The sequence below is a fragment of the Podarcis raffonei genome, chromosome 3 (genome assembly GCF_027172205.1).
Source record: "Podarcis raffonei isolate rPodRaf1 chromosome 3, rPodRaf1.pri, whole genome shotgun sequence".
Taxonomy (NCBI): Eukaryota; Metazoa; Chordata; class Lepidosauria; order Squamata; family Lacertidae; genus Podarcis; species Podarcis raffonei.
In genome coordinates this window covers 74,014,244-74,035,331 of record NC_070604.1, presented here as the reverse complement: position 1 = coordinate 74,035,331, position 21,088 = coordinate 74,014,244, and the positions used below count along the sequence as shown (strand labels likewise).

The window sequence follows — 21,088 nt, the reverse complement described above, 5'->3', positions numbered from 1 at the left end:
AGAAGCAGATACTCTAGTTGGACCTCATATTGGGGCAGGGACAATACAACAATCCTTTCTTGTTCCTGCTGCCTGCTCCACAGCAGGAATTTCTCCAAAGTTGTTGTTTGGTTTTGTTTATGTGGGGCAGCCCAGTTCAGAGGCATCATTATAATCATTATCTTTTTCCTGGTGCCTTCCCCACATCAGGCTTGAGGGATTGTTCCCAAGTTGTTGGGGTGTTGGGGAGCAGAGTGCAGAAGCATATCATCATCATTACTATCATCATTACTATTACCAATGATAATATGGAGGGGAAATAATCATTATTATTTTTAAAATTTTATATTCCTGCCTCTTTTCATTTTCTGTTCTTTTCAAGGTGGTGGCCATTTTGTGTTAGGCCACTACAGTATTTCTTTAAATAGTATGAAAAGTGGTGTATTAAGAAGGGTGTGAGCTGAAGCCCGCAGGCCTGTTGTACTGCCTGAGTGTTTATGTGGCTTCCTATTTTCTTCTTCTTTAAAATATCCATCACAAATATTGTTGGCCTCTTTCAATACAGCTCTTGTATAAAGCTTGACTATAACTAATCTTCTGTATTAGCACTGTCTGAATCCCAGTTATGAGAATTTTCTCCCTCTCTGTGTAGGATTCTAAATATCATGGAATGTGACTCTAAGCAAGAAAGCATGCATGCACACACAAGGAAAATGCACAGGTGTGTCGACACAAACGATAATTCCATACCATTTGTTGTTGTTTAGTCATTTAGTCGTGTCCGACTCTCCGTGACCCCATGGACCAGAGCACGCCAGGCACTCCTGTCTTTCACTGCCTCCCGCAGTTTGGTCAAACTCATGTTTGTACCTTCGATACCATTGGGCAGTTCTAAATTTTCTTTTAAAAGAGCCCTGCCCCACAAACCATATTCTAAACATGCTTTTTGCACAGCAATTTACAGCACAATCCTAACCATATCTACTCAGAAGTCAATTCTGTTACATTCAGTGAGGCTTACTCCCAAATCAGTGAGATTAGGATTGCAGCCTAAATATCTGAGAATCAGAGGAGTTTCCATTGTGCAGATTTCTCCCGTTCAGTCCGTGTGTTTTGTTCACAGACTTGCTCTCATGCGAATCATTTTTATTTTTTGCTCTGAGTCTGAAGCAGGCCAGGAAGCAGCTTTTAGTTCTTGAATGGGTTTGCGAGTGTGCCTTATTTTGTTTTTGTGTGTTGGCTCATTGTTTTTAATTTTGATTATGGGTTGGGGCCTCCAAAGCTTGAAGTGGCTGTGGCTTCTCTGGATCTCTGAGAGGCCCTGGAGAGCAATATGTGAGCATGTGCAGAAACTAGCCTGCTGTACAATGAAAACATTTGCATGTCATAGAATCACAGAATTGTAGAGTTGGATGGGAGCCAATGGGTCATCTAGTCCAACCCCCTGCAATGCAGGAGTGACAGCTAAATATTCCTTTGTGTCGTTACACACTTTCTGGCCCCACCTGGCTTCACCTGCTAAAACCATGTGGCTCCCAGAAGCTTGCCTAGATGGGAATGGAGCACTCAGTCTGACAGTGGTTCCACACCCCTGTGTGTATGTACATATGTATGTACATATGTATGTACATAGGGTGTATGTAAGCAGACCACACAGGCCCAAAAATAGACCCATCAACTTTTGAGACTCTTGAACTAACTTGTGAGAGGAATTCCATTTTCAGGGGCAAAGGAATTTTCCTTGAAATAGCTTCCGTAGGTAAACTAGCATTGCAAGCCTAGTCTGATCAAACTCTCCTCATTTCTGTAGCAATTCATGAAGTTTGAGGAGTTAAACATCTGCTGTAAGAGGATGCTGCACAATCTTTTTCAGCAAATCCTTTTTTTATAGCAGTTTCCCCTTAGTTTGATCCTTCCTACAGTCACAGTGATCTCTCTTTCAAATAGTCACCTGCAAATGGATTCTACTGCAATGTTAGTGGGCTGTGCTGTTTCTGCAGACTGACTGCTGTGAAGGCCAATGAGAAATGAGAGAACAGGGACACTAAGAAAGAAAGAAAAGCCCAACAAACAACAACCAGCACAGGTTGCTGAGCAACAGTATGACATCAGCATGCTTGGTCTATTTTTGTAGCACAAAGGTTGAAGAAGACTGCAAAAATCATTTCTTTCTTAGATTGCTGAGCGAAACCAAGAGAATGACCATCTTCTGAAGGAGAAACACTTACAAGGATGACATCCCAGAATAAATCCTGACTTGCCCAGTGCTGCACATTTTCTTCAAAAGTTTTGTTCTTAATCTTGAAAGAAAAATGCAAGTTTCTCTCAAGTGTGTGCATGTGTTTCTTGCATGTGTCTCTCTGTGTGACAAAAGTACTTGCCTGTTTTATCTGGTGGAGGTAATTCCAGACAGATTGAAATCTCAAGTTGCTGGTTAAATGCCCCTGAAAATTTAGCCCCTCTTTTCTTGTGTTGTTCCGTTGCTCTTGGCTTCTCACTCCATATAGCATCACATAATGAAATTGAGTTTAGAAAAGAGAGCCAATAGGTTTCCTAAAAGAACTCTCCCTGCTCATTCCCCCCCTGTCTTTACCTCTAGTCTATTGGAAAAGTCATGAAATTTCTGGCTGGATCAGCCACTCCTTACAAGTCAGTCAGGCATCATTTAAATCAGGGATGGGGATCTATGGCCCTCTGTGGACATTGTTGGACTCCATCTCCCATCAGTCCTGATAATCGGGCCAAGTGCAAACCCAAAGTTTATAAACAACAAAAAGAAAATGTTCCCCAGCTCCCTGTGTGATGACATATATATTTGTCACATTGTGTATTGGATACCTACTCTTAAATGCATTTTGGGGGCTGGGGGAAGCTAGGCATTCCCGAGCCTTGCTTCAGAAATGGCACTTTTTTTATCAAAAAGAGTACAGCAAAGGTGCCTAACTGATGTCAATAGTTCCAGTTACAGAAAGGTAGCCATGTTGGTCTGCCATAGTCAAAACAAATTTTTTTTTTTCCTTTCCAGTAGCACCTTAAAGACCAACTAAGTTAGTTCTTGGTATGAGCTTTCGTGTGCATGCACACTTCTTCAGATACAGTGTGCATGCGCATGAAACCTCATACCAAGAACTAACTTAGTTGGTCTTTAAGGTGCTACTGGAAAGAAATTTTTTTGTTTTGTTTTGATGTCAATAGGCAGAGAGTAACTTTGCTATGCTTTCTAATTGGTGCCAGAATACCTTTCATTTCTGCACTATGGAAGGAACTGTTGCAATATGTGATCAGCGATCTACTTCCTATGTTCTTAAATCTATACTGTTCTCATATTCATGTGTCCTTTATTTATATCTCGGTAAATATCTTACATTGCCTCTCCTGTCAGGCATTGCCTCACTCCTCCTACTTAGAGGATGCAAGCTTAAATAAGCTGCTTTTGCAGTGGATCCACTCATCCAGCTTTATGGAAGTTGCTCCTTTTGATTTAAATCTGAATTTATAAAGGTGTTCACCTTGTCCACCTCATTAATCTCTTCTATTTTTTTTTTTGGGGGGGAGGAGGTTAGAATATGAGGAAGGCACTGTGCCAGCTATTTCACATATAAACACTCTCCTTTTCCCTCCTTTATGCATACCATCAACATGTTTGGGCTGGTTTGTGGGTATGAAGTGTGTTTGCACTTATTCAGTGCTGTAAAAAATTAAAATTCCCGAAGCCACAATTTTGAGAAAGGAAGCGTGTATAAGTGAGGATTTTGCACAGATTAGTTCCAGGATCACAAGACGCAAGTTGAAATGAAACAAATGCCACAAGAGGCTGACTGGTCTAGAATACTTGAAAAAGAGGTAGCTTGGATGTTTGGGTGCTCAAGCATCTTTCATCTACCGGTAATCATTTACTGCCACCTTGCGGTAGGTAGAGCAACAGATGCTCAATTTTGCTAATCTGAATGTTTTATCCATAGCAAAAACGGAGCAAATAGTCTGCTGTTCATGTGTTAACTATTGATGGGCAACTTCAAGGCCGGTACTCTCTCCTCTTATGGTTATTTAAATTGACTTGGACCAAGCAGCCCTTCAAATAGAAGATGTTAGCATTTGAGTTGAATGCCAGTAGAAGCGGAACTGAAACAGAAGAGCTGTTGGAGGAGCACACATTCCCTGGGTACCATCACCCTGAGACTCTGTGTTTAAGAAAACAAAGTGAATATTTATCATTGGAAATGCATGTTGATTTTTATTTACTCTACTTTTTTTTTTAAGGGGGAGCCTAGCATCAGTCAGTTACACGGGTGACCATGCAGAGGTCCTTGTATGCAGTTAAATGCATATACTACTGCCATTGTGTGCAGTGATCTATGGACTAGAGTGCTAATCCTCATTCTGGCATGAGAGAAGGAATGGAAAATAATTCCCTGACCACCGCCTACATAGCCTTATACAAAGGGAATATAATAAGAACAAAATCAGGGCTGTAACCAGCATTTCTCACCAGTTGGGGGCTGACACATTTTCACGTGGGAAACCAGCGAATCATCCCCCCACCTCCACAGCATGAATTACCATTAAAAGAAATAATACATATTGCCATATAAAGAGTCGGCCATTTAGGTCAGAGTCTAACATTTCATAAGCCTGCTAGAGTGAAATGCTGTCACTTTAATGTAGGGCACAGAGCCAAGGAGAGAGTCAGATTTCTTAATAATAGTGTTGAGAAATGTGGTGTCTGATTGATGGTTATGAAAATTCATTCTGTATCAGTAAAGCAAATCATTGCCACCTTCTTCTTGAACTTGGCAACTGCAGTGTCATGTCAGGCATTTAATAAACCTGAGGCTTCCAGGAAAATTGGAAAGGTGTGGGTGGGTGAATTGTGCAGTGTGAATTGTGCAGTAAGTGTAGGGTTGCCATATTTTGAAGAGCAAAAAAGAGGATGCTATAATGGCTCTTATTTCAAATACCCCTACTCTATGTAGGCTATAGAACTTGTGATATATTGTTTGGGGAGGGGGTGGAGTGAGGAGGAGAAGAGAAGAGGAAAGGAAGTCTTCATCCACCAGTTATGTCTGTGTCTCATCCAGAAAGTACAGCCAGAGACATTTTGGCAAATTTAAAAAATCTTCTTGGACAGAAATTTTCCCCCTGAAAAGAGAATGTGTCTAGGACACATGGCAACCCTAAGTGCATTGCAAAGGCTGGTTTCAAAATGAGCCTCAGTCTTGTTCTCTGTGAGTATGGTATGCAGGTGTTCTGGCTGCTGATCTGCCCATGCTGTTGATTGCCAGGTGAGTTCCTTCCACACCCCACCTGGATCACACAGCTGGGCCTGAGGAAGAGCAGCCACTAGAAATTGACAAGTGAAACACACCTGGAAGTTAGCAGCCTGCTTATGGGTCCAGCTACTCAATACGTTACAAGTGTGTAGAGGAGGGTGACCGAGATGATCAAGGGTCTGGAAACCAAGCCTTATGAGGAACAGTTGAAGGAGTTGTGTATGTTTAGCCTGGAAAAGAGGAAAGCAGATATGATAGCCATCTTCAAATATCTAAAGGGCTGACACACAGAAGATGGAATAAACTTGTTTTCTCCTGCTCCAGCGGGTAGGACCCGAACCAATGGCTTCAAGCTGCAAGGAAGGAGATTCTGACTAAACAAAGAGAAAAGCTTTCTGACAGTAAGAGCTGTTCAACAGTGGATTGGACTCCCTTGGAACATGGTGGGCTCACAGTTGTGATTCCTGCATTGAAGCAGGTTGGACTAGATGACCCTTGGGGAACCTTCCAACTTTACAATTCTAAGATGGATAACATGACCCAAGTCCAGTTTAAAGATAAAGAACCATAAGAAAGGAGAGCAGTTGGGGGCTCCTGAAGACAATGATCAGGTCACCTATGTTTCTGTTCAGTCTGTTGTCCAGCTATTACCTGGGGAGAGGGTCAGGTTAGCTTCAAGCCTCCCTCGCCATTCTCTTCTTATGGTTATTTTTAGATGTACTTGGGCCAGACAACCCTTCAGATAGAGGACCCTCTCGCAGTCCTTCAAACAGAAGGGCGCCTTCTGTAAAGATGGTCAGCCTACATTTAATGTCTTGTTCCTGGTTTGGTCCTGGGTTTGTCTAGAGTAGCAGTGACATACTGGGACTGGAAGAGACATGATGGGGAGGCCTGTACGGTAACTTCCTGAATTGTTCAACCATCAGCTATCCTCACATGCAGGTTTCAGGTCTGTGACAGGAGTTTACGCTTGCTTGCCTGTTTTTTTTTTTACAATGGTCTTTTCTTTATCTTTTTCTTGCTTATATGGCAACTCTTCAAGCTGTCCTTTTTGGTTCTAGCCTGAATCATTCTCCGGATGTTGTTCTGCATAGTGCTTGCAGATTTGAAATATTAATAATATTTGAATGTCTGGCCAAACCCATCTTTAAAAAAATAAAAACGGATGTGTTTATAAAATATTTAGTCACAGTGTTATGTTTAGGAGAACACACAGGCAAAGGCTCTGTTGAAATGTAAGCATAGCCTGAGTTATGACCAACTTCAATAGCTACCACACTGCAGTCTCTGATAAGATGAGCAACAATGCCATGACTGCTTAAGCTGTTTGGGGGGCATTGTGCACTCTTTACCTTTTGTTTCCTTTTGTTGCCTTCTCTTGATTTTAGTTTGTACATAAAAACAGGGAATGTGTTTCTTTATTCTTTATTTAGTTGTTTAGCTTTTACATTAACTCACTGGTGACTCACATGGCCAATGATGCTTTCCACCCCCCCAAATTAGCAGGCCGATCTCTGAATGTTCTTCTGTATGCGGATGACGCCGCACTTCTTGCCAGATCCCCTATTGGACTGAGGAGAATGTTGCAAGCTCTACATGAATACTGAGATCAGCATGAGCTCCAACCCAACTATGCTAAGACCAAGATCATGGTCTTCTCTGCCCGACCGAGACTCCATCGATGGTCGATGAACGGGATCCCCCTAGAGCAGGTTAACTGCTTTAAATATCTGGGACAAGTAATACGGTCAAATAGGTCTTTTCTGGCCCATAGAGATTTATATAACAACTAATGCATCTAAAGCAGCCACCCAGATTAGATCTCTATATGCTAAGAATCAGGCTCAATCAGTGAAGATAACTTTGAGACTCTTTCAAATGAAAGTCCTCCCCCTTCTTTTGGTGGGCATCTCTTTAGGCTCCCGTAGGGATTCTTTGAAACTGGATTCTATCCAAATGCGATTCCTTAGAGCCATTCTTAGGATTCCCCCCTCGGTAGCGGGTGCAGTTATGAGATTAGAGGTCGGCTGGCAAGCTCTACGGTATGTGGCCTTGAAGACGAAGCTCTGGCTATGGCTCAAGCTTTGTTTTAAACCAGTGGGTATTGCCCCCTTGATATTGAGGGACGATTTCCAATCATCGTGGGAAAGGGAGGTCATTAACGAGGTTCAATCCTGCGGATTGTCTCACCTTTACTTTGAGTCTATGACGTACAATCAAGCTAGAGCTGTGATCTCCCGGAGACTGAGTGACATTGCCAGACAAGAGGACATAGCCCAGGTAAAACCAGGGATGTTCCTAGGGGACCAGATTTATCGGACCATACCAGCCCCCTACCTTGCAGAAATCCACTATGTGGAATACCGCAGACTTCTTACAGCGGCTAGATTAAATGTCCTTGACTCTGCAATATTGTGGGGAAGGTACAGGGGAGTACCATACGCCCAGAGAACCTGTCATTGTGCCATGGGTGTGGTTGAGTCCACCGAACACATTCTCTTGACTTGCCCTTCTTATGCAGAGCTTAGACAAAATTTTATAGACCCATTCCTATGTCAATTTAGCTTCCTACCCAGAGAAAACCAGGTCTTACACTTGCTGAATAATGTCACTAGAGCTATACCTTCCTTGGTGGCCAAATTTCTTTTTTTAGCTTTTAAGTGTTGCAAGACTGTATTGATATGGGGCTATCTGTTTAGCCCATTTTAGTGTTGGCTAAGTTCTAAAATCTTCCTGGATGTTTTAACTGTGTATTGACAAATGTACTTTTTTCTGACTGACGGTCGAATAAAAGGTTGATGATGATGATTATTTACAAGACAAAGACCCCCTTGTTCTTGACCCCCCTCCAAATCCAAAGAGCAATCCAGGACTTTATGAACAACAACAAAAATTACCAGTCCTGCAGAATCAGTGAAGCAGTGTGTAAACTCTCTAAATAGGAGAGTAGAGCCAGTGTGGTGTAGTGGTTAAAGTGTTGGACTAGGACCTAGGAGACAAGGGTTCAAATCCCCACTCAGCCATGAAGCTCACTAGGTGACCCTGCGCCAGTCACCCTCTCTCAGCCTAACCTGCCTCACAGGGTTGTGGCTGGGATAAAATGGGAAGGAGAACTAAGTACGCCATCTTGAGCTCCTTGGAGGAAAGATGGGATATAATTAAGTATATTAAAACAATCTCCAGTCAGTTTCTTCATGAAATGTGGAGTTCAGAATAGAACAATTGGTGATTTTAATGCTCCGTTTTTACACTTTGCCATTGAAAATGGTTGAATGAAGAAGATGGGAGGTATAGTCTACCAGTTATAGTCCTGTAATTCCAAAAAGAGAAATCTGCTACAGAAAGAATAATGGTATTTCCATGATCACCCAAAACAAAAGTGAGGATTTTGTTGTACTGAACAACTGCTTCATCTTAGACCCAGAACATGCTAATAATATAGATTCACTATAATGTAATGGCAAGCTTCCAGCAAATAGAAACATACTAGTTATGTATTTTCGAAGGAATAAAATTTGGGTGCCAAAACATGCTTTGTCTTTGATCTCCGTTGGGAGGAATAGCTGGCTTAGGAACAGCAAAGGTCTCTATGCTATACTTTATAATCTTTGTTGATGCTAACAAATCCAACAGCAAAGATTCAGAATGTTAATACACAGCCTAGCACCTTGTTGTGAGAGCTGCCAAGAGAAGAAGAAAGAGTCCACCCAGCAAGCGGGCCTTAAAACTAACGCATCACCTCTCAGCAATCCTGGGGCAACACCTTTCATCAGATGTCAGTTCTGAAGGGGGAAAGAGTTTGTGCACCTTGCAGAGGCAAAAGGCTTTTTTTAAAAAAAGAACAGTAGGGTCCCTGTAGAATAACCAGCAATGTGTCATTAACAAGCAGTGCCTGTACACTTGCGACACCTCTGGCAACTTGCTTCCTTACTCATAAAACAGAGAGGTTTTTCGCTTATGAAGAAGGCATGCTATGTATGCTATACCGCAAAACAATGAAAGTAAAGTTAGGAACTTCTGGAACATTATCTTAGAAGGATTCACTATAATATAATGGCAAGCTTCCAGCAAATAGAAACATACTAGTTATGCTGCCGTTCTGCATATATAACAAGGATTCATCTTGAAGACTAGCACCTATATTCTTGGATAAGTTTAATCAATGACAGTCCGTTTCATCAGATGTATAAACATTACCTGATGGGGATAACTCTTCATGCATCTGATGGATTGGGCTGTAGACCACAAACATTTATGCTGAAATAAATTTGCTAGTATTTAAGGTGTCATAATAATGAGGGTGAAAGAGGAGAGCACAAAATATGGTCTGAAGCTCAACATCAAAAAAACGAAGATCATGGCCACTGGTCCCATCACCTCCTGGCAAATAGAAGGGGAAGAAATGGAGGCAGTGAGAGATTTTACTTTCTCGGGCTCCATGATCACTGCAGATGGTGACAGCAGTCACGAAATTAAAAGGCGCCTGCTCCTTGGGAGAAAGGCGATGGCAAACCTAGACAGCATCTTAAAAAGCAGAGACATCACCTTGCTGACAAAGGCCCGTATAGTTAAAGCTATGGTTTTCCCAGTAGTGATGTATGGAAGTGAGAGCTGGACCATAAAGAAGGCTGATTGCTGAAGAATTGATGCTTTTGAATTATGGTGCTGGAGGAGACTCTTGAGAGTCCCATGGACTGCAAGAAGATCAAACCTCTCCATTCTGAAGGAAATCAGCCCTGAGTGCTCACTGGAAGGACAGATCGCAAAGCTGGGGCTCCAATACTTTGGCCACCTCATGAGAAGAGAAGACTCCCTGGAAAAGACCCTGATGTTGGGAAAGATGGAGGGCACAAGGAGAAGGGGACGACAGAGGACGAGATGGTTGGACAGTGTTCTTGAAGCTACCAGCATGAGTTTGACCAAACTGCAGGAGGCAGTGAAAGACAGGAGTGCCTGGCGTGCTCTGGTCCATGGGGTCACAAAGAGTCGAACATGACTAAATGACTAAACAACAACCACACAGAGATATCTCTATGGAATTCTGCAGATAGATTCCTCCAGACAACCTGTAATGAGCTTTAGAGCATAATATGAGCCTGCTGGAACGGACCAATGACCCATTTCGTCCAGCATCCTGTTGTCCCAGTGGCCAACCAGCTGCCTATGGGAAGCTAGAAAACAGGACCCAAGCACAACATAACTCCCTGCATTTGTGATGCCCGACAACTGGTATTTGGAAGCATCTCTGACTGTGGAGGCAGAGCATAGCCATCACACTTAGCAGCCACTGGCAACCTTCTACACCATGAATTTATCTAATCCTTTTTTGAATCCATCCAAGTTGATGGCCATCACTGCCTCCTGTGAGTTCCATCATTGAATTATGTGCTGCATGCAGAAGTATTTTCTTTTAACCATCTGTTAGCACTCAGCTTCGTTGCAGTTCTAGTCCATGAGTTCTAGTGTTATAAGAGAAGCATAAAAAATTTCCTCCATGCCATGCAGGGTTTTATAAATTTTATCTTACTCACATTTCTAAAAAGTCTTCAACGTTGCAACCTTTCCTCATGGGCTGATTCTCCAACCTGTGATCATTTTTTTATCATCCTGATTCATCTGCACAAAGCTTATGCAGAGTTAAGGCTATGTCTCATCTTTAAGGAGCATTCATTCTGATTTTTTTGCAGGGGGGTTCTCTAGTTTGAGCACTCATCCTGAATTCGTTCTGATTTGTTTGCATGGTAGTTACGTGTCTTCTTGTCAATCATCTGTCACTTTTCAGTGCATTCCCCATCATTTTCCTAGCTGCAAAAGTCTGTGGTTTTTTAATTTAAAAAGTGGATCTGTTGTGCTAGAACAGCAGAGTGCTTTGAACTGCCTACATTCCCAGTATTTGCTTTAATTGAATTGTTGCAAAATACTGGCAGTCTGGAGGCAACTTGCTTCAATCCCACTGAATAATAATAATAATAATAATAATAATAATAATAATAATAATATATTATTTATACCCCACCCATCTGGCTGAATTTCCCCAGCTACTCTGGGTGCCTTCCAACTGAGTGTTAAAAACAATACAGCATTAAACATTAAAAACTTCCCTGAACAGGGCTGCCTTCAGATGTCTTTTAAAGATAAGATAGCTGCTTATTTCCTTCACATCTGAAGGGAGGGTGTTCCACAGGGTGGGCACCACTACTGAGGAGGCCCTCTGCCTGGTTCCCTGTAACCTCACTTCTTGCAATGAGGGAACCGCCAGAAGGCCCTCGGCGCTGGATCTCAGTGTCCGGGCTGAACGATGGGGGTGGAGATGCTCCTTCAGGACCAAGAAGTCAACCAAAAGTGAAGGAGTATGCTGGATGGCAGTTCAACTGCTCAACCTCATGCTTTCTAGGCATAGGACAACTAGGAAGTGTGGATGAGCCCACAGCCTAGCATTTTTTACATAAGCAGATGCTCATGGGAAGCCTATAAGCAGGACATGACCATATAAGAGGAGACTGTAGTCCAAGACTGCAATCCCAAGCACACATACTAGGGAGGATGTCCCATTGAATAGAGTGGGCCTTACTTCCAAGAAAACGTATGTTTAATTGCACTGCGAGTGTGTACTTAATGCCCACTTTTATCACTAAAATCTGGACACCACTGCTTCATTTCTAACTATTCTTCATAGACTTTTGCATCTTGTCCTAAATTGCCCACCAAGAACAGGCAGTCTGTTGCAACACATGGTCGATTGGAAGACACACATGTTTGTGTAGCCTAGTAGTGAAATAAGCTTTGAAGGAAAAGCAGCCTGGATTAGAGGAGTAGGGGACAGATTTGCTGTTATGCTGGCAATTTAATATTTGGCATAATTTATTGGAGGGTGGATTAGAATCTTTTTAATATTTTCATAAATAACTTGCTAAGCCCAAGATTTGTTTGCTCCCAAGTCAACAGTCTAACCCAAAGTCTGGAATTTTAAGTCTATTGTATAATAATTCTGTACAGAAATCAATGTAGCTTGTTGACTGAAGGTTTTTGATTTAGTTCTTTTTATCCAAGTAGGAACTTCAAAACAGAATTGGCTGGGAATGCATTATTTATGATGTGGTGTTGCAGTGGACAAGCTTTGTATCCCCTCGTTTTGTTTCCCAAGTTTATGCAGTTATCTTTATGCTAGCATAGAATGATGTAATTTTAGAGTGGACCATGAGGTCATCTAGTTCAACCCTCTACTCAGTGTAGGTTGTATGGCAGGGATGGGAAACCTTTTTGGACCAGCAGGCCAGATCTTTATACCCCCACCCCCAGGACTGCCACCCCCATAAGGCAAAGGGACAGCCACTTCAGGCAGGATCCGCAGCAGTGGCAGACTTTGGACTCTCAAATTTCAGCAAGGATAATAGGAAATATTTGTCATGCAACAGCATTTCAATATATTATTTATATACCCACAATAATTTTTATTTACTGGTAATACTGTATAGGACACAGAAGTTTAAAAGAAGCTATTTTGGCCCACCACCTCCCAGTCACCTGACATCCTATTGACATCACAAAATCAGCAGATGGGTCATCCCACCGGGGTGGGCAGAGATGAGGCACAAAGCAGGATTGAACTCTCCATGCATCAGCTGATGCATGGAATGTTCAGTCCTTGCTTTCTGTAACCGTGTCTCTTCCTCTCTATTTATCTATGGGATGCAGTTCTATGTTGAAAGAATTTAATAACATTTAAATAACTAAATACTACTATTGCCGCTGCTATTATTACCACCGATGATGGTGAGATTGGTATGTGAGTTCTGCAATTATTATTCGTGTGAACTTGGCACTTGAGACTATATCCCATTCATTAGAAATTTTGTATTATTTTTTTTACTGCTGTAAGCTGCCTTGGACAGGCATTGCCTAGAAAGGTGATGTAGAAGTATTTTTTTAAAAATAAAATACAAACAGTGAAGGAGAAAAATGTTTGCACCAATGACTGAAAGAAAAGGAAGAATAAACAGTAGAATTTAAAACTAGAATTCCCTGACTCTTTCCCTAAGGATGTTGTGACCCTTCTCTTTTGTTTGCTATCTTTATAGGAACAAACTCAGAAAGTACTTTTGGGGCACAGAAATGCCTGATGCAGCGCACTCTGCAGCAGTTAACTGGTATAGTATATAATCATTTGCTATTTGGAAATTTAATAAAATAACAGTAATTAGAAGGGCTGAGCTGAATTTATTAGGATCATTTTCTGCAGTGTTAAAAAAGCACTCATGTTTTTCAATAGCTTCATTGGCATTGCTTCCAAAAATGTTTGTTTCATTCTTATTGCCCTTTCTTGCTATCAGTGACATAATCACATGGCTATATCTGACTATTTTGTGTTGTGACATCATCCTGTTTACTATATGGTGATTGGCTGGTGTCCTGCATGTGACCAGTCTGGGAAGCAGAAGGAAGGGATAATCAGAGTTGAGAAACAATGCGTCAAAACAGTGGTGGGAAACAATGGTGCCAAACAGGATAGAAAAGATGACTATTTGCCCAAGCAAATTATTTTAAAAATATCCCCAAGCAATTCTCCTATGACCTACAGTAGTGCTTTTGACCTGGAGAATATGGAGAATATTCGGCACAACCCAACTAATTATCTATATCTTATAAAATAAAATATATCAATAGAAACATGCCAAAATAATTTTGAATTACATTCCTAGCTATTATAAAGGGCCATTGCCTCATCAAGTTATTTTCTCCATATAGTGTTAATATGATGTGATTTAAGTTTTATAACTTGACGTTCTTCTCAATCTGGAATTCTTCAGAGATACTTTCACTAAATTGCTCATTTCCTCCGCAGTGATTTTGTTTTTTTCATCTTTCCGTGATAGTTGTCATTTTAGGTTTATTTGAATTTTGCTGCAATGTATCATTGATGTTCTGTGGGTTGCTGGAGTTGGGGTGGGTTACTGTTGCATCTATTGGCAACCACAGTTGCGACAGATTTAAAGAGATACAAAGCAATGCTACTTCCTCTGTTACCTGTATCTTTTACTCAACAGCAGCAAAGAGTTGAGCCGCTAACAGCCTTTGGAAACAGCAATCGAAAACCCACACTGCCACACTTGCATGCGACACTTAGATAACGCAGGAATGGGGGCACGGCAGATCTTCCATACATTCACTATTCAGGTTAGAAACAGGATGTGTGATGAGGTGGAGCTGTGACAATTCAGAGCCAGAAAAGGAGCTAAACCCATCAGTTCAAAACTTGGGGCAATGCTGATGAAAGAAGCATTGTGTGGTTCTCTATCGATTGGAATCATTGGTCCTGAGAAGAAGACCCGGCTTAATGAGAATGGCACTGAAGCAAAAGCCTATCAGGAAATGTGGTGTGTGCATGTGTGTGAGCTCAGTGAATACTGTGGCCCGGAAGCATTGCATTCACTCCCATACTGGAACAAGTGAACATTGGTGCATCCATAACATGAATTGCTATCCCAAGAAAGATAGAGGATTTGAAAACTGTTCTGAGCAGTACTTTTGATACCCAGATAGTCCATTTCAAGATACTGCCGCTCAGATCCTTGAGAATTTGGAATTGTCTTATGGATTTGCTAGTAAATGCTCTCACCATGCCTGGGTAAGAGACTTATTTAAATTGAAGCATGTATCCAGTGGCAGGCTGGGGTAGTGGAGTAGGGCAGAGCCACCCCACATTGATTCCTACAACAGTCTCCTCAGTGTATTTAATGCTTCTTCTGATCACAAACGGGATGTGGGTGGCGCTGTGGGTTAAACCACAGAGCCTAGGACTTGCCGATCAGAAGGTCAGTGGTTCGAATCCCTGCGACGGGGTGAGCTCCCATTGCTTGGTCCCTGCTCCTGCCAACCTAGCAGTTCGAAAGCATGTCAAAGTGCAAGTAGATAAATAGGTACTGCTCTGGCGGGAAGGTAAACGGCGTTTCCGTGCGCTGCTCTGGTTCGCCAGAAGCGGCTTAGTCATGCTGGCCACATGACCTGGAAGCTGTACGCCGGCTCCCTCGGCCAATAAAGCGAGATGAGCGCCGCAACCCCAGAGTTGGCCACGTCTGAACCTAATGGTCAGGGGTCCCTTTACCTTTACCTGGTCACACACCCTTGGGTAGCAAGAGCTGCATCTGAAGGTTTTTCTGACTGTTGACATTTGACATTTCTCTCTCTTCTGGCTAGGAAGGTAAAGCTGTCACTGCTACTCCTCTGTGCACCAGTGCCTGAATTTTGACAGTTTGGTTGGGAATGTTGTGCTTTCTGTGAAGGATTTTAAGAGTAATTTTTGACATGCTCTTTCTGTTGCTTATTTTGGTTTCGACGGCTTTGCTATTGTTCTGCGATGGAAAGGGATGCAAATGTAATATTGCACACACATGTACACACACATGCTTGAAGCAACTGATAAATGGCCCAATGTAAATGCATAGAAATGTAAAACTGCTATTAATAGTTTCAGGTAGGTAGCCATGTTGGTCTGATGCAGTCAAAATAAAAAAATAAAAATAAAAAAAATTGTCCAGTAGCACCTTAGAGACCAACTAATTTTGTTCTGGGTATAAGCTTTCGTATGCATGCACACTTCTTCAGATACTTCTTCAGTGTATCTGAAGAAGTGTGCATGCTATTAATAGTGTGCAGGAAGGATAGTCCTACGAAAAAGGGGCCTGTTTGTGGTTTAGTGGGTTGGATGTTGGATTTTGGCTTGGAAAGCTTTGAGTGAAACCTCTGTACAACCACATACATGCTGGGTGGCCCATTTCTGTGTCTCAGTTGCTCTCATGTAAAAAGGAATAGTCCATAAACAGGATGACTGGGATGAACCGGGAGAGATTTTAAAGGATCCTCCACATTTAAAGTGCTACAGGAATGGGTATTAATAATAACAGGCCGCATACACTCCACAGAATGTTGTACAATGAGGAGATGCCTTTTATGGATGGCAGAGCACCGCTCTCCTCACTGCTATGGCTCAGGCTACGTGCCATGATTTATCAGGACCACCTCTATCTCAGCCGACTCATTGCTTCTGCACACAGAGTGACTATTATTATAAACAAATGGATCTGCTTGGTAGGTGCACAAGCCAAAGGCACAAATCCCTTCAATGAATAAAAAAGCAATGATCTCACTGTGTTTATGACATGGTTGTATAATTATTATGAAGGATTAAAAAAAGTAAATAGGCGCTTTGTGATATTGTCCATTGCAATCCAGTTGCCCTCCCCATTGCTGTGGTGCACACCATCCCGATCTTCTCTTTCCTCTGCATTTGTATTTATTTTCACAGCCAGTTAGGGGTCACAGTATGACTATGAGGTCAAAAGATTCAATCGACCCGTCTCCCCTTTCATTTCACACTCTTACTTCTGAATCTCACAATGCAATCTTAATATTGTTTACTCAGGAGAATGTCTCATGGAGTTTAATGGGGCTTACTCTCTGGTAAGTATGCTTAGGATTGTAGCCCAAACAAATGGCAAAGGTAGAGAAGGGGGCATTTGTTTTTGCTTGCATGTGTTTCGTCCATGAGGATATTTTGTGAAGGGTCAAAAGACATACAGGGTTGAAAGATGGGTGTACTGCAAGAACCAGACCTGTTCACGAAATTTTCTCACACTGAATGAAATACCTTCACCCAAGTGATCTTGTATGGAGCCATTTTACTTGATTCAAAATGTACATTGCTGTTTTGCTCATTGTGTTTACATTGAGAACAAAGAAGGATCTTATAGATTAATTGTGGCAAGGATATGCCTTCATTTGTGCTTTATTATATCTCCTCACAAATACTTACCTTTTCTGTGCTTTCTATAGAAAATAGCATGCTCCAAATGCTATTGTTATTTTGTGCACTAGAGGGCAGCACGGCTTCTGTGTCTCTGCCTTTGCACTGTTCTCTCTTCTGGACTGTACACCCTTTTGCCTGCGCATCCATTCAGTGGAGTCATGGAAGAATAATATTTGGAAGGCTGGGGAAAATGCTGTTTTGTTATGAGCGTACCCTGCACACACAGCAGAAAGGAAAACAATGTGCTACAAATGGGGGGAAATGTATAATTAGCTTTTCAGGAGCAGGCAGTCAGTAGGCTTTCAGCTAATCGGGGTGGGGTGGAGGAGCCAGGGTTGGCTGGCATGTTTCTGGGCCAGTTGTCAGAAAAACACAATAGGCTTTCCCCCCTTAGCGTGTTGTTTTGTTGGGGCCGCACAGCACTGGTGAATATAACCAACTAAATAAGCCCACAGAAGTTAGTAGCCTGCAAAAAAGTGTTGTATGTTGTTACATACAATTCTCAGTTAACAGAAATGTGTTGAATCCAGACCCAATTCCTGCAAAAAAGCCACAGAGCCGCAAATGATGCACTGGGGGGGCTCTACCTCTAACCCTCCCCCAGGTACCAGAATTATTTCACTCATTCAAGAATAATTATTTCAAGAATTGCCAACTCTGGCTTCCTCCCACTCCTTTCTGGTTATGTTCCAATGTAGTTTTGGGTTGTAAAACAAAAAGCAAAGATTTTGGTACGTAAGAAACCCTCCTCCAATCTACAGTTGGACAAAACCTTTATCGTGTCAAGTGTTGCTCTTCATAGAGCAAGATGTGACACAAAAGTGGGGGTGAAGGGACTACACACACACACACACACACACACACACACACACACACACACAGTGGCACCTCGGGTTAAGAACTTAATTCGTTTCGGAGGTCCGTTCTTAACCTGAAACTGTTCTTAACCTGAAGCACCACTTTAGCTGATGGGGCCTCCTGCTGCTGCTGCACAATTTCTGTTCTTATCCTGAAGCAAAGTTCTTAACCTGAGGTACTATTTCTGGGTTAGCAGAGTCTGTAACCTGAAGCGTTCAGGTTCAGGATGGCCCCAGTTGGGTCGAGCCAAACCAAGGCAGGCCAGCCAGTGGGTGGTCTGAAGACTTTTATTCTTCTCTCGCCATGAAAAGCACCCTCCTTTTTCAGTGACTCAGTGATTGCCCAGAGATAATGAAGAGAGAAGGCACCCCCTCATCACTGTGCCCTCCACACACCTAGCATTCAGGAAACAGCATCCATTGTGAATCTCTTTGCAGCTGTGACTGGCTGAAGCTCCAAACACGACTTTTCCTTTCCTCTGTCCTTTTTCTTCATAGCAGCAACATAGTCACCTCCTTGACAACGCCTTTGAGAACAAATGAAGCTCATTCAGAGCGAGAGCATTTTCTTAATTCTGAATTATCTTACTTTCCCCAAGTTAGGTCAGATTGCTAAAGCTAATCAGCTGTGTGATTATGCTGCTGTTACTATCAGGACGCTGTGGTTTCAAAACAAAACAAGAATGGTGTTAGAGCAGCAGATTATCTGGAAGGAGGGCAGCACTAAAAAGATAAACTTGGGAAGCTCCCAATCTGCAAAGCGCTTCTTTTGGCAAAATTAACTTCAATTATAAGATATCAATCAAATCAAAAGTTAAGAATGGAGTGGAAGTTTTTCGAAGATTATATGTCAAAATATTGTTCTAAAAATGACATGCTAATAGGCTTAGAATAAAAAATGTAAGCAACAACAAAACCAATAAAGAAAGAAGGAAAAATCAGAATGTAACAAAAATAATTTATTATAGAATACAAGGAAAAAAGGTAGAAAGAAATATAAAGAAAGTCAAATTGCTGTGGAAGGAAGTAGAGGGTGGGTGGTGGGTTTTATAATTAAGTGTATAATTAAGTAGCTGTTGTAATTTACCGGTAGATATTATATTTTATGTGAGTGAATCATTGGGAACTTTGGTTATTATGTATATATGTTAAGTTTCAATAAAGATCTTTTGGGGGGAGAATGGAAAAGAATAAAAATAAAAATAATAAAAAGATAAGCTTGGGAAGCTCCTAACCTCCAAAGCGCTTCTTTGTGCCAAAAAATGAACAGTATTTGACTCAGGGTAATTTCACAATATAGTCATTAGTACATAGTAGCTAGGAGAAGAAATGCACTTTTCCCAGTGACTGTATCTTGCTGATTGGGTACTGGAAAGTTGTGCTGTCCTCACACAACAGAAGCACAATTTGACAGGGAAGATGACTGAACCACCGACTAAAAATTGCAATTGTGTAACAATTGTGGTTCAGCAAGATGATTATTCTCAGGACATAAAAGACAGTTACTTCCTCCAGCTGATTTACATTTACCGTCTTGTTTCTGTCCTCTCCATTTTGAACATAATAATTTTCTTGCAGAGATTATTGCATCCACACATGAAATTCCAAGTCCGCCATGTACATACCACTATGTGCAAAGAACACGTTTGTGTCTCTTTGGCCATGTAAACAAATGCTGAAAAAGGCAGACACCTGCTTTAAATAAAATCCTACACAGGTTTGTATAGGAAATTCTTCAGATACGTGGTGCTAGCAAAATCTGCATTTGAATAGCTAAGACATTTCAAAAGTAACTTCTATTGCGTGAGTTCAAGCCATCACAGATCTCTCCCCCACACTGGCAGAGCTGTCAAGCAGGAAAATGTTTGGAGTGCAGATAAACTGAAATCATCTTCTTCTCCCCCCTCCCCCATAAAACTAATTCAGAATTAGTCAGAAAGCTGTTAAGTGCTAAGAGAAAGACTTGCATGGAAACATAAGCAGCACAGGCAATTTCCCCTGAATAATTCTGGAAAGGATGTGAAACAAGGAAGATGACTTTTTATGTGTCTGCATCTTTAATCCCTGTAGATCAGAGTTATGAAACTGTGCCCTCCATTTGTTCTTGGTCTACAACCCCCATCGTTCCTGACCATGCTATTTGAGGCTGATGGGAATTAAGCCATTATCATATGGAGAGCCACAGGTTCCCAATCCTTGATGTAGAAATCAATTAGGAAAGGAATGCTGTAGGGCCATTTTTTTTAAGCTGTAGAATTTAAGAAAAAACCTAATTGATCAGACCAAAGTCCAGTCCAGTCCAGTCCAGTGTTCTGTTCACATAGTGACTGTGACGTTAACATATGAGAGTGCTGGAGGTGAAATAGTTAAACAGGTTACCCAATCAGAACCCAGGGGGTGGAGTCAGAGGGACTATAAAACCAGCTCTGGGAGGGGTAAAGGGGGAGTGCATTGGGAGTTGGGTGGTTGGTTGGAGTGGGAGTGAATTGGGATTGGGGAGGTTGAGTTAGCAAAATAAGCTGAGTCAGGAACAGTTACGAACTAGGAAGACAAGTAAATATCTGAGAGGTGGTTTAGTGAGTGAGAGCAGGTAGCGGAAGTTATAGGACTGGATAGGCACCCCATGTTTGTAATTGACCAATACCGTTTGTGAAACCACACGCGTGTAAAACGGCAATAAACAAACAAAAGTTTATGTTCCAATTTAACCCTGATTGGGCTCAGTATTGTACCAGGTAGGGCCTGGGTGGTGGCAGCGAGAAAGAAAGTGGTGGCACAGGGATCAATAGATGGTGAAACGTCCAGGGACCCTGTGTGATCGCCACAGTGACCAGCCAAATTAGAAGCGGGCCAGCACAAAAAGCCGTAGCTAGGTGGTACAGTGCTGGCTCAAGCCATTTTGGCATCTGAGGCAGGCCCTGAAATAGAGACCCGCTCCCTGCCAGGGAAGAGCTACATCAGGAACAAGGAGGAAAGAAAGGCCGACATCGGGAGTTGCTGTGGCAGTCGCTTCACCTTGCCTTATGGGTGGGCTGGCCCTGCTTTTAAATGGTCCCAAGTTCAGTCTCTGGTACCTCCAGGTCGGGCTTCGAAAGGTTCCTACCTCAAACCCTGAGGAACTGCTGTCAGTGTCAACAGTACTGAGCTAGATGGACCCATGGTCTGACTTGGTGTAAGGC

At 42.1% G+C, this 21,088-nt stretch overlaps 1 protein-coding gene across 5 annotated transcripts in view; it reads left to right on the top strand.

The window, feature by feature from the left end:
* PDE10A (phosphodiesterase 10A) overlaps positions 1-21,088 on the top strand; it is a 183,513-nt gene that overhangs the window by 26,806 nt on the left and 135,619 nt on the right. For 4 of the 5 annotated variants that reach the window (XM_053382370.1, XM_053382367.1, XM_053382368.1 and 1 more), the window contains exon 2: positions 13,328-13,396. In XM_053382370.1, coding sequence (XP_053238345.1) covers positions 13,369-13,396 — 28 coding nt within the window. In that variant the 5' untranslated portion in view covers positions 13,328-13,368. Of the gene's footprint in view, positions 1-13,327; positions 13,397-21,088 lie in introns of those variants that run through there. The other variant, XM_053382371.1, reaches the window with a different exon arrangement.